The following is a 14430-nucleotide window of genomic DNA, read 5'->3' on the forward strand; positions in this document are numbered from 1 at the left end:
ACCGTGCTCCAGGCAAGGGATGATAATGAATTGAGTTTGGGTAGAATTCCAAATTTTTGCGGTCTCTATTTATTATATGCATGTTCAATTTCATCTTATTCTCATGTCTATCGGAGAATTGTATATTCATACTTTACTCAAGTATCATATTATGTGAAGCCACGAGATAGGCATGTCTGGTTTGCCTGACGACAATGTCAGAACTCAGAAGCTAGATATATCATGACTTAAAAAACACACTGAACTAAAATGAAAAATAACTAGCACAAATAATTTGAAAAAGGGTCGATTCAAATCAGAAAGAACAAAATACTAAAACGTTATAGCAGATGTCTGTTAGACAGCTCTAGGCGAAAACGATTCCGAATTCAAATGATTATATTTGATCTTAGATATCCTTAATTTTGTAGTAAATGAACGCTGATTGGTTTCCCCGGTGTGCAGTTTTTGGACAGATGTTATTTACCACGATCTTCAATCCCAACACGCCTGGCCAACGGAGAAGGCTCAACTTTAGGAATACTCATATTTGATATTGAGCTGGTCTGTGGTGCATTGGTTATATAAACCATGCATGTCCATATATATAAACACCATGTTTACTCCATTTGATATAAGCCCGCAGTTGCTGTAGCCCGCGTTTGTAAATTTTCGTAGGCAACATTGTATAATTTGTGTTATACATCTATCTGCTACCCTCTTAAATATTCAGCAGATAGCAGCTTGTATGCGCATAGTTGATTTTTAACAACCATCATTATCAGAATTCAGACATTGCCTGCGAGCACAAAAAGAATTGCTTCATTTGTAGGTATTGAACTGCAACGAGCAGAATCATGCGATTGTAAACTAACCAATACACAAAATAACACCAGGTTCAGATTATGATGTCCATTGGGTTATAAACATCAGTGGCAGCTAATAATGAACTTTTGCCATAAGTCATCCTTCGATCCTCTTGTTGATGCATAACTCCAGCTCAACGCTTATACGAGCAAGAACAGATGCTGCAGCTATCCTTGCACCTGTTGACCAATACAAGTGGCGTTTCCTCCATGACTTCGTTTTAGCTTCGCCCCCATCCTAGTTTCCTCCTCCCCTCACAATTCAAATCGCTCTACCGTTGCCGATTCCTACAATAAAACCCACTCTCAATCTTTTCCCCTTTCCCAGCAATTCAATTTCCTTGTTTCCCCCTCTTTTCACCGCGCTTTGCCCTCTTTCATCCTCTTCCCTCCCTGCCCCACCATTCAAACACCCCAATCTACCCTCCTCCCACCTCCTTTCCTTCTCCTCATCGGGCACCGCCACCAATGGCAAAGCCGGTAACCAACTTGGCACATGCCTCATATTCTCCTTATCACGATGCCATCTTCCATCACTTTGTTCCCTCAATTTCCCTTGCCCATTAAAATTTTCCCTTGGCGGCAAAGGCTGAGCAAACGGGATTTCATCCGTGTACTTGACAAAACTCATCAAATCCTTAATTGCAGCAGACGCATGCAAGGAATGTGGCCCGACACGCGACGCGCCGGGGAACCCCTGTACAGAGATCAAGTCTTCGAGGGCAACAATGACGTCACTAAGATTCGATTGGGTGCGGCCGCGGGTATTGGCGGAGGTGGTAGCTGTCTTGGCTATAGTTTTCAAGTACCTGGCGGCAATGTCTGTGATGACTTCTAAGACCATGTGTTGGGCCCCGCTGAAGCCCATCGATTGGCAGATTTGGGCCACCGCCACTCTGAGTAAACCATACGAGAATACTGATTCCGACGCACTGGGATTGGTTTCGGCGGTTTCCGGCCGTGAATTTCGCATGTTTCGATTTGTTTGATCATTGAGCAGTAAACCCTAGGGGATTCTTATATCAAGGACTCCTGTAGACTCGAACTTGCGACTCTTGGCAATGCGAATGCATCACCGTTGGGCCAGTAGAAGGTTGGGCTAAACAACGATGATATCTATTGAATTTGTACGGATAAATAGGTTTTAAAGTGAAAACTGAAACTAATGGCACTTGAGTTCCCAAATTCTATTTTGGTCTTAAAATATAATGTAATTAATTTTCAAATATTTTAATATCTATATACTATATTTTTCAATATCTATTGCAAATAATTGGGAGAAGCAATATTTAAAAATAATCTAGTTGTAAATTATAAATATAACAAAAAAATTATGGTAAACAAACATTGGATTAGGCAAAAACTTATGTGAGACGGTCTCACATATCGTATTTTGTGAGACGAATCTCTTATTTAGGTCATNTTACTTAAAAACTAATCAATTTAATTTTTTAAAAAAGACTAATTAGCTATTCAATTTATTGAAATCAAAATTTCAATTCTTCATGTCAATTCAATATACATAATGAATTAAAAATATTTTCTAAAAATCAATAATAATTTTTTGTTAAATAAATAATCAAAACAATCAGTAGTCATTTATGAAAAAAATCAAATCATTACCAACATCGCTCCACATACTATTGGTTCCCTTCATGCTTTAGCATTTGCTTGTTGTTATTGAGTATCAAATAACTGATCAAAGTTGTCATCTTCATAAACTTGTTTTGATGAGATGATGGACATTCATTATCTAATTCAATTGGAAATTCATCACATTGACACTCATTTGGGAAAAAATTTGTGTAATCTGACACAAGCTTTATTTGGGTCGTATATGAAAATGGAAGAGTCATCTTGAATATTTTGAACCGCGATTTAAATATGCCAAATATCATCATTCTCCTCAAATAAGCATGACGGAGATTGAAGAGCTCTTTAGCATCTTCAAGATGACAATCTTGGTATGTGAATTCTTGAAAATGATAAAATATATCTCGAAAATGAGCCAAAAATTGACGTTAATTTATATATATATATATATATATAATATTTGAAAACTACATAAATATAAATAATCAAGTAATATATAGGTAAAAAATACCTTCGGCCACTTTAAGCTCATTATTTCTTGATAAATGATCTATCAACATGTGTGAATCTTGTGCAGATCATTCTCATCCGTTAAGTACATATATGAATTCTAAATCAAAGTTACAAACTGCCAAAATATTTTGAAAACACTACAAGAAAAATGACATAAGACAACGGTTTTTAACCGTTGTCGTATCCATTTTAAAACTGTTATTAAAGTCCCTGTGGTTAAAGGGTACGCTTAAAGACAACGGTTAAAAACCGTTGTTGTAGCAACATTTGCGACGGTTATTGAAAACCCGTCGCAAATAAAATTTGCGACGGTTATTTAAACCGTCGCCATTTGGCGACGGAAATCATATAACAACCGTCGCTAAAATAAGCGACGGTTTATATAATATCGTCGCTAAAATTAGTGACCGTTTATACATAGAGTCCGTCGCTAATTAGCGACAGTTAATTCATAATTTCCGTCTCTAATGTTTTCAGTAAAATAAAAAAAATTACTTTTATTAATTTAACAAATCTAAAAAAATGACAATAAATTACAATTCCAAAATCCTAACATTATTCGTGAACTTATTTAACAAAAAAAAATTTATCAAAAAATAAAACAAAAATATTTATCCTAAATCGAAATTAAAATATTGTAAGAGAAAAAAAATTTTAAATATTGTAAGAGAGAAAAAATTTTAAGTGTTGTGATGTGGTGTGAATGAAAATAGAACGAAAACACTGATATTTATAGATAAATTGCGACGGTTTTTTCGTTAAACTTATTTCCATAAATCGTCGTACATTTAAAATAACGACGGCTGTATTTAAAAACAGTCGCTAAATTCAGCGACGGTTTAGGTAATCCGTCTCTATATTTAGCGACGATTTTATTAAACCGTCGCTATTGTTAACAACGCGACAGTTTTACTTGAAACCGTCGCTAAATATAGCGACAGAAATTAAAGTGTCGCTAAATTTAGCGATGGTTGTAGTAAAATTAGTCGCTAATTTAAAATTAGCGACGGTTTTTACATCTGTCGCGCGACGGATTTATCAAAACCGTCGCTAAATAAAGCAACTGTTTTAATGAAACGTTGTTGTTTGTCAAAAAAACACGCTAATCGACAACGGTTTCCTAAAACCGTTGTCGTATATCATAAAAAACACGCTAATAGACAATGGTTTAAAAAACCGTTGTCTTTTGACAAAAAAAATTCAGAAAGACAACGATTTTAACGAAAACCGTTGTTAAAANTGTTGTCGTTGACCCATAAAGACAACGGTTTTTTAAAAACCGTTGTNATTTATTGAAAGAGGCCTAAGAAGAAGAAAACCTTTTGAATAAATAAGATAAAAATTTTCTAAAGTCCAAAGAACATATAGATAAGCTGTCCCACGGAACCTAAAAAACATACCACTCACCTAAAAACCCCATTTATGACTTCTCAATTTATAACGAAGAGATGAACATGCCAAGGCCATAAAAATCATGACAATTAGCCAACATAGGTATAAACCACCTAAAAATCAGTACAAGATCCAATTAGATTTCCATAAAGCAGAAACATCACAAAAAAAGTCCCCTCTCCAAGGAAAGATCACTTAAATAAACTCATAATCAAAATGTACCGATTCAAGTTCTAAAAAGACAGCAAACTGCAAAGAACAAAATGGAGCAGAAAAAAATTGTTGTTTAACCATGGTGTGATAACAGGCCAATAAATGAGTTTCGTATCAACACAGATACTCATTTTTTTATACCATAGAACTACATTTTGATATTTCTCCGAAGTGACACTTACTCAAAATATTAAAGAAATAAAGAGCAGATTCCCCCACATCCAAATCTTAGCTACACAATCCATTGATGTGTAATTATTACCATAGAAACCATAAACTTGATCGACGCCTCAAACAATTTTTTTTAACATTAATTCTATATTTTTCACTCTAGAACACCTAAAATGGCAATTAACAGATACCATTAGATCAAACAGATAACGTAACCAAGATAAAAAAAAATTACATAGCGAAATAAAAAACAGAAATCTAAACAAGACTTCAAACACCAACTCTGATTGTACAATAGATATCAAAAAACAATAGAAATCACTGAAATTCTTGAGATGATGAGAACTCAATCAGATTAAACGTTGCACATATAACAAAAAGAGGGAAGCATAAAAAATCGCAATCCAGATACTGAAAATAAAAACAGATAAAAGCAAGAAACTTACGGCATAAATTCTGAGACGGAGCAATTAATTAGAGCATAAATATTCAGAAGAGAGAGGTCTCTTTGAAGTTTCAGAAATGAAGTCAAAGCATTTATCCAGACGACGACTATTCATGAGCGGGGGGTGGGGTCTAGGGAGCAGCGTCGAAATGACCGATCTGCCCTTTCTTTGCCATCTGTCACCTCCTCCAAATCGTGAACTTCGATGGACCTTCTAACTAATATTTTTATATATATATATATATATATATATCAAATGAGAAGATAAAAGCTCAATTATTTCTTTGAATGTGGAGCTAGCCCTTGTGAAATCCACGACAAGGCACAATCAGTCACCTGGAATCCAATCCTCTCCTTCTCCAAGTCATAAACAACCTCGACATTTTGTTGTTGAAAGCTTCCAAAAACCCCAGCTGGGCCGTAATCGCTGTCGATATCCATGCCTCGAAATAGCAAGCACTTGGTCACGGTGGAGTTGATCGGTGCACGCATGGCATAGAAGGCATTTCCCTGTGGCAATTTGAGCCTCACATTGTTCAAGAAATGGAAACTTATCGATGGCAGATATTCATCATCGGCTAGACTAATATCGTTCATCGGGCATGGGATCTTGTAACAAAGATCAAACCCTGATCGAGCCTCAACCTCTAAGGCGCGAGGGTACGTTATTATTGACTGGAGAAGAGACAGAAGCTGTGAATAAAATGGCTCTGGTAAGTGAGTGTAAGTTGTTCCCGAGTCGATAATCATGCCCCCGTTGCCTGATGAATCAAGTTCTCTCAGCCTTAAGGGAACTTCTACCGCAGCAGTAACATTATTGCCTACAGTTACAGCTTCTAAACCAATGTAATAGTAGCTCGGATACATGTGGCTTCTTAGCATTGGAGTAAACTGCATATACTCTTTGGAGGATATTGCTAGGTCCCCTACAACTAGCGGACTAGAAATATTAGGGTGGTTAGCGAATCTGAATGACAAGAAGCAATGAGAGAATCCCTTCTGAAGAAACCCTAATTGCGAAGGAAGTGAAAGAGGACCTTTTCCAAAGCCTGCAATTCCTGTAGGCTCTTTATAAGTGGAACCAACACAGCCAAAACAAAATTTAGGAATTTCCCTGGTTGAGTTTTGCCTACTTCCGTGAACTCTAAGTGTATCCCTGGTGAGTGTTCCAGCGACGATACCATCGCCGTAAGTGTATGCAAAAGAAGGGCATGGCCTGTAACATGTGGAGTGAATTACGGTGCTCAATGAGCACCCAGCGACAGTGCAAGGATCATACGAGCTATCAGAGCTATGAACGTCGATGCAGAAACGGCTGAAACAAGAATCTCTCGTAGCCGAAGAGGAACGGGATGGGGAGAAATTAGCTGTTAATCTGCTGCTTCTGTAATCATAGCAGTCGATGCATTCGAAAGTTACGTTACCGCAAGGAACCCAAGTTAGGTCGCTCCCAGTATCTAAATAGACTTGGATGAGCTGAGGGGGTGTACCCAGATTGAGGGATATGATGTATCCATCTCGTACCTCTCTGAGAGGCTCTGTCATATCCAGCATCTCCAGATGTTCTTTTGCTGGATCAAGGCCGGTTTTTGAAAGTCTGGAGTGAGTTAGTCCGAAGACCAATGAATATTGGGAGTTTCTGATTTCTTTTGCATGGTAATTATTGATTGATGTCAAGCATACTGCAGCGAGTAAAAGAACAAAGTGAAAGGTTTCGATCATGATGAAACCAACGTTTTGCTGTGTTTCAATGTGAAGATTAGCTAAATCCAAGGCAGTATTTATAGAGAGAGTATAACATCATAGGATGAAAGATGAAGTATAGCCAGCAGCTACGGTAATTTCAAATCTTAGGTGGGCTTTAATTTGGAGATTGGAAAAACGATTAAAGATGTTGCATGGAGACTTCATGAATTAATAATGAACACGTGTACCGGAAATTTATTGACTATTATTATTTGTTATATATATATTATTATTTGTTATAACATAAACTTTTGTTAAACCATCTAATAAGTTAATTTTATAAGATGAATATCTTATTTGAGTTATTTATTAAAAATATTATTTTTTATACAAAAAATATTACTTATTATTATAAATANATCTGTGTAGGGTTAATTTCACTCTACCCTTAAAGGTATTATTTTTAATTGAGTAAGTCTCTTATGAGACTATCTCACGAATCTTTATCTGCGAGACTAGGCAACCATACTGATATAATAAGATATCTGTCTCACAAATACGACCCGTGAGACTGTCTCACACAAGTTTTTGCCTCTTTAATTCATGACATATGATTAGATTAATCATGCTGTTTCTCATGTATACATAGGTTTATATGTATATGTATATATTTTGTATGGTTGGACTAATTTACGCTTAACATAGAAAGCTGGGTGAAGCGGCAGTCCCTGAATGGACATCAAGTACATCAGCAGCCGCTGCACGCTCGTGCTTTGGAATTAATTAAGAAACTTTAAAGGCATTAATTATTTGTTTTTATTAAGATTAATTAGATAGAGAGTACTCTAAAAGCAAATTATATATAAGTTACTCCTATAAATATTTTCTCAACCACCGATCGATCTTCGTAGTTTAGCGTGTTTCCTGCTAATTCAGTACTTTAATATTTAATAACTATATTTGTATTTAATTGTTTGATTTTGTCTTTCATGCCCTTAATTTAATCTGTAGTTTGTACTTACCTACGTTACGTTTCAGCCAGCCGACCCAATATTAACTTGTCTTTTGCTTCAATTTCATTTATAATAAAAACCCACTTGTAAGTTTACTCATTAATTAATTAAACAGTGTTTTCATTAGTGTACAGTCACTATCACAAGTACATATTGATTAATTTGCGTTCTTTAAATTAATAAACTAATCGCATCGGGGCCTTGTCATGATGTGGAGATGACGCAAAATCGTCCAAGTCCACCAACAGTTTTGATAAAAATAGAGAGGTTTATTTGTGTACTTTATTTCAATATTTAGACATATAATTATACACTTTGACGCCGGTCTTTGATCACATATATATTCGATAAATCAATGCTTCGAACCTACTTTCTTTTAAGGAAAAGGGAAGACAGCATATCGGGAGATGCGTGAGTGATAAATGAATATAATAGAAAAAGGAGGTTGTATATATGGAAGGATGGCATCAGCATGTATCGCCTGTTAAATGAAGAATAAGAAACAAGATTTAGCTAGTCACGTCATTATTTCTATGTTTGGTCAAGTACAACGAGTTCATCTTTCCATTAAGTAAAAATTTGTGTGAGACAATCTCACGGATCGTATTTTGTGAAATATATATCTTATTTGGATTATCCATGAAAAGTATTACTTTTTATGCTAAGATTATTTTTTATTGTGAATATCGATAGGGTTGACCCGTCTCACAGATAAAGATTCGTGAGACCGTCTCACAAGAAACCTACTCTTTTCATTAACCTTGTTTCAGATGTAATTGTTCTTGATTTGATTTATTAAAATTCTGATATTTTACTTTTTTAAAAAAAGTAGAAATATTGACTATCATTGCAATTCAAGTGAATGATTGGTGGGTAGGGCTAGATGGTAAATAAAATTGATGATTTATAGTTCATTTGACATCAATGTTTCGAATGTGTTTTTCGAAATCTCATTATTACGTGTCCTCACCGGCTAAAACGAAAGAAACAAAGAGTGAGAATCGACCAATATCCATTGTTGGATTAATTGATTTAATTCAATAGTTCTCCTTGGCTTTAATTATCTGATCTCAATTTTAAATGATTTTTATAAGCAATATATAAATAAATAACAATGACACTAATAATTATATTTGTTTTTGGGAAATAATTTTAAATTAGGAAATATTTAATTTGTGCCTCACAGTTACACTCAGCACACTTGAAACAAACGCAATATAAAATTCAATTGTATATCACCAAAGGCATCTTCGGATATACTGTACCAGAAAAAAATGTAAAAGGTAATCGATTTGATAAATTTTCATTTAGGATCTTCAAATTCCCTAACATCAAATTTAACTTTTGAAACAAAATGTAAAGGATAACTCTAAAAATTAGATTTATCTTACACATTTAATATTTTATTAAATAAGATAACTAATTTCATAAGTAACAAAATTTATGATTTAAAATTTATAGAGGTCAGCTCAATAAAAAAATAATAAAATATTTTTCATATTTATATATCACAAAAACTCTTGTAAGATGGTTTCAAGAGTCAATTTTGTGTGATGGATCTCTAATCCGACTCGATTCATAAAAAATATTACATTTTAAGCTAAAAATATTATTTTTCATTTTAAATATGGATTAGATTGACCGTCTCACGGAAATATATTTGTGAGACTCTCTGACAAGAGATATACTCGTTTATATAAAGTGTATTTTCAAAAATAGTCTAAATAATTTAATTATAATGATTATTTTATAATCTCTATACACAAACACGTATGTGTGTGTGAGTGTGTGTGAATTTCCAACGTATAATATTATGAAGAAAACATGGGGTATGGGTGGCTTTCCTCTCTCTATCTCTCACTAATGACATTGAAATTTATTTTATTTTTTAAAAAAGCATAAATAAAATGGAGAAATTGGGTCCTTGCTGTCAGAAAATTTGCTTGGGACCTTGGGGCGAGCAGTGTTGTTTTGTTTATTCATTCATCATTCAATTTTGGATTTTAATACTTTTTTTCGAGTCCAAATTTTCTTTTAAGATTTTAATGAAATGTTTCACAAGTAATTAATGGCCTGTAAATATACATAACTGATACTCACGGGAAATTTAGGGTCCGATTCCGGCGAGGGTCAATAATCCAGACGCAGATTTGAAATTGTCCTGAGCCTGAAATCACAAATAAGACCGTTAGAAGGGGGCCATGAGGGTGTCCTGGCGTAGCCCCTCCGACGCTCAAGTCAGAGACTGAGGATATATGGGGGGAGCAGCTAAGGGTGCTGCGGAAAACAATATAGTGAATAATTCAACTGAACGCTCAAACCTGGTATTTATAGGGGGATGACTGGGCTTGTCATGGGCCCTTATCTGTGGGCCCTAGATATGGGCCGGATCTTGATGGGCTCATCCATGGGGTATCACCAGTCTCCCCCTCCCGAATCGAACTGAATCGTAGGTTCAAATTTCGATTAATTGTGATGTCCTTGGTTTATCGGCGATGAGGACGTACCGTGCCAGGAAAATTAATTTCGTTTTTCGTTAACGAATGATGTTGCAGAAACAAGCAATCGCAAGGGTGAGGCCGTGCAATTTTCCTGCTGTTCGTCAGTCTCCAAAGATTTGGAAACAAATCAAATCGTAATCCTGCTCTGAAGGGAAATATATCAAATCAAATCGCAATCTTGATTTGAAAGGAAAGATTTGGTCGTGCTTCCCCTATAAATAGAGGTCGCCTTCTCCTTTCATTCTCACTTCTCCCACAAAAATTTCCTCTTCAATTCACTCACCAGCTCTCCCCTGCCCACGCTTCACCTGCGCGTTAACCTTAGCGCCGCTTCACAATCACCCAACCGTCACCTTCGCCCGCAGCTCCGGCCGCCGTCTCGCCCAACAGCTCTCACGTGCACCTTAGACACCGCCTGGCTCGAGCTCAGCGCACGCCTAAGCCCTCAACGCGCAACCTCGCCCCCAGCAGCCCTGCCCTCTGCCACGCTCGCCTCACCGCCCCCGCCACGCTCGCCTCGCCGCACGAGCCCTCAGCACGCCCGGCAGCGCACGCTCGCCCGGCGCGCCTCGCCCGCACGAGCGCTCGCCCCGCGCGCCACTGCCCATCGCTCCTCTCCCGCCCAAGAGCTCGCCCATCGCGCCTCCCCGCGCGCGCCCCTGCCAGCACGCCATGCGCAGCTCTCGCCCCGCACGAGCGCTCGTCTCGCCGCCCCCGCCACGCTCGCCCCGCCTCCCGCGCCACACTCGCCTCGCCGCCCGAGCCCTCAGCACTCCCGGCAGCGCACGCTCGCCCGGCGCGCCTCGCCCGCACGAGCGCTCGCCCAGCGTGCCACTGCCCAGCACGCCTCGCCCGCGCCTCTGCGCTCGCCCGGCACGCCCCTTTCCCCGCACGAGCGCTCGCCCAGCGCGCCCCTGCCAGCACGCCCGCCCGCGCGCTCCTTCGCCGCTCGTCGCCCCTACCAGCGCGCGCACGCTCGCCCCGAGCTCATCACTTGTTCGTTCTTGCGGTCCTATCTCTTGATTATTTTTCCGCGCCTTACCCGGGTCAGTTCTCTCCTTGTCTTGTTAGAATATCTTTAATACTTATGTATTCTTCCAATTCCGAGTCTAGTTCCTCGAGTGGTTCCGAGAGGTCCAGCGGGTCTAGTGAATCTAGTGAGTCTAGCCAGAGTAGAGTTTCCATAGCTGATCCTGAATTTACCCTCGATTCCCATGAGGAGGAAGTCAACACACACAGTCGTCCTAGTAAGGAAGTTCGTCACGTGACCCGACAAATGAACATATCTGACGCAGATAACTTATGGTACGGTCACTTGTCATCCCAAATCCCTCCTGGTAGTGAGTCAAAACTTAGGACTTTGTGGCACATTCCTTCTTCTCACCAGATCATCATTCCTAGTCCAGAGGACCGGCCTTATTTAGCCCCCAATGGCTATTATACCTTCTTTCAGCATCATTTTGATGCCGGCCTTAGTTTCCCCCTGTGCGATTTTTTCCAAGAGTTGAGCAAGCACTACCAGGTGCATTTAGGTTTACTCACGCCCAATGCTTTCCGTTTAATAAGTTGTTTCGTTGTGTTACTCAGGGCCTTAGATCTCCCTTTGAGCTGCACCACTTTTCCCTACTTCCTAGTTCTGTCCAGATCAAAAGAGGGACCTTTTTATGTGACCTCTCGGTCCAGCCACAAACTTTTCGATGGGGCCCCCAGTCATGTGAAGGACTGGAAAAAATATTACTTCTTTATCCAGCCTCCTAAGAAATTAACTTGCTTTACAGATTGGTACCCTATTTTCACTAAGCCCGACCTTTCCAAGGATTATAAGAAAGATAAGGAGTATCTGCAGATAATGAGTGTGTTAGGAGATCGATGTTTTAGTATTCCCCAACTCCTGTCTGAAGATCTTCTGTGCCACGCCGGGTTAAGTCCCCCGAAAATTAAGCTGAAGGAGAATGCTGGTAGATACTCTCATTTTTTATGTTTCTCGTTTTTCCTTTTACTTATTACGTTACTTGATAACAGTCTCATTTGGTTCATTGTCTTTGTTTGCAGGTACTAGAGTTATGAATGCTCTATTTCTCCGTGAAATTGCATAGAAGAAGACTGAGGGTTCATCATCAGTACCTCAGAAGTCAGTTGCCTCAGCACTCAAGACGGGGATGAAGGGAACATGCTCTACCACCGCGACAACACCCGCTGGCCTGCCCACCCCGGCAAAGAAGAAGAAGACATGCTCCTCCTCTTCCACTCAGGAGCCAGCCTCCTCCCCACCTCCTCAGGCTGAATCACATCCTCCATCTGGAAAAGAAAAGACATCTACCGACGCTGGCCCGTCCGTTCCACAGAAGAGCAAGCACAAGATTTCTGAGATCTCGGCCACAACGGCCTCCTCTACGGAAGCACCCGAGTCGGATGATGGGCCTATCACCGGGCCGAGTATACACCCTTTATACACGCCGGAGTCGGTCATCGTTGGTCGATGTCCTTCTCATTTAGCTCAGAAGATATTGTATCAGCTTCCTTCCCACGCAGATGCGACGTTCATGAGTTCACTGGGATGGTCTGATCTTACCCGCCGGACATGCAGCAGTATCGCTGAGGTATACTTTTCATTCCAGATTCTGGACTGATATTCAATATATGCTTGCTTTTCTTGTCGTCTTTTCACTCTTATCTATCTTACTCAGAGCATGATGTACTTAGGGGAGTTGGTGGAGCGTGCCAATGCCACCCGGTCCAGCGCTTGCCATGACTTACGCGAAATTAAGGCTCTTTGCGACCAACTCCAGGCGACCCTAGATGAAGCGAAAGCGACACACGTTAAGGAGCTTTCGGAGTCCCAAGCTCAATGTGACGAGCTCTTGAAGGAGAAACAGGAGTTTCAGCGACTGATAGAGGACCATGCCAAAGAGAACCAGAAGCTGAAGGAGGAGTTAAAGAATTCGCGAGCTGAACTTAAAGACGTCAAGGCGCGACATGCTGCAGAATCCTCCTCCTTCAAAGAAGACTTTCTCAAATCTGAAGAATTCGTTGAGATATGTGGCCCGAGAGCTTTCCACTACTTGGAGGTGGGTTTTGAGGGTGCAATTGACCTTTTCAAGGCTCAAGGCTACCCTCCGGCCGGCGCTCCCATTGATTTCATCAGCCTTGAGGACTTTGTAGCGTGTCTCCCCCCTGATCTCTAGACCATTTTTTTTTTTAAAAAAAACTTGTGTTATTTTCTCATTTATGCAGACATTGTAGGCCTTCGGGCCATATTCTGTTACTTTCTGCACTGCTTTACTTTCCGTAGTATTATGCAACCTTTGTGAGGTTTACATTTGGTTATTTCTTTTTGCGCACTTTTGGCATGTATGAACTTGTTTTCTGTCATATTGAGTATTTTGCGTTTGCATTCACTGCTTCTTCTTAATTTATCTCTGTTGCCTTTAAATCACTAGGGTGAATAAAATCGACAGGGTATGAACTCCTCTGCTAGGTGATATCTTAGCAGGAGATTGAAAATTCAACACCACCACCCTCTAACTCCTCTACTAGGTGATGCCTTAGTAGGAAAATAAAATTTTTCTCATGTCCCCTGCTACTCTACTAGGCGATGTTTTATGAGGAAAATAAAATTTTTCTCCTGCACGCTACTCCTCTACTAGGCGACGCCTTAGTAGGAAAATTAAATTTTTCTCCTGCCCTCTGCTCCTCTACTAGGCGATGTCTTCGTAGGAAAATTAAATTTTTCTCCTGCACGCTGCTCCTCTACTAGGCGATGCCTTAGTAGAAAAATTAAATTTTTCTCTTTCCCACCTCTGCTCCTCTGCTAGGCCGTGCCTTAGCAGGAAAATAAAATTTTTCTCTTCCCTAACTCTGCTCCTTTGCTAGGCTACGCCATAGCAGGAAATAAACTTTTTCTCCTCCACTCTGCTCATCTACTAGGCGATGCCTTAGTAGGAAAATTATATTTTTCTCCTGCCCTCTGCTCCTCTACTAGGCGATGCCTTAGTAGGAAAATGAAATTTTTCTCCTGCCCTCTGCTCCTCTACTAGGCGATGCCTTAGTAGAAAAAT

General features: G+C 39.4%; 2 protein-coding genes across 2 annotated transcripts; both read right to left on the bottom strand.

The window, feature by feature from the left end:
* Nucleotides 1–267: 267 nt before the first annotated feature.
* LOC140981163 (transcription initiation factor TFIID subunit 8) lies at nucleotides 268–1927 on the bottom strand. Its single transcript, XM_073447464.1, has 2 exons — nucleotides 855–1927; nucleotides 268–778 (listed from the first exon to the last, which is right to left on the bottom strand). Exon 1 carries the CDS (start codon nucleotides 1816–1818, stop codon nucleotides 1108–1110), a length of 711 nt encoding a protein of 236 aa, XP_073303565.1. The 5' UTR covers nucleotides 1819–1927; the 3' UTR covers nucleotides 268–778; nucleotides 855–1107.
* Nucleotides 1928–5448: 3521 nt separating this feature from the next.
* Nucleotides 5449–6905, bottom strand: LOC140980765 (probable aspartyl protease At4g16563). The gene has a single exon (XM_073446809.1). The coding sequence runs from the start codon at nucleotides 6892–6894 to the stop codon at nucleotides 5449–5451; it is 1446 nt and encodes a 481-aa protein (XP_073302910.1). The 5' UTR covers nucleotides 6895–6905.
* Between the last annotated feature and the right edge of the window lie 7525 nt (nucleotides 6906–14430).

Source organism: Primulina huaijiensis, chromosome 7 (assembly GCF_012295235.1).
Source record: "Primulina huaijiensis isolate GDHJ02 chromosome 7, ASM1229523v2, whole genome shotgun sequence".
In the NCBI taxonomy this organism is placed as follows: Eukaryota; Viridiplantae; Streptophyta; class Magnoliopsida; order Lamiales; family Gesneriaceae; genus Primulina; species Primulina huaijiensis.

Bases quoted from the DNA above. Each gene is read 5' to 3' on its own strand.
- LOC140981163 (XM_073447464.1), bottom strand. From the start codon at position 1,818: ATGCGAAATTCACGGCCGGAAACCGCCGAAACCAATCCCAGTGCGTCG.
- LOC140980765 (XM_073446809.1), bottom strand. From the start codon at position 6,894: ATGATCGAAACCTTTCACTTTGTTCTTTTACTCGCTGCAGTATGCTTG.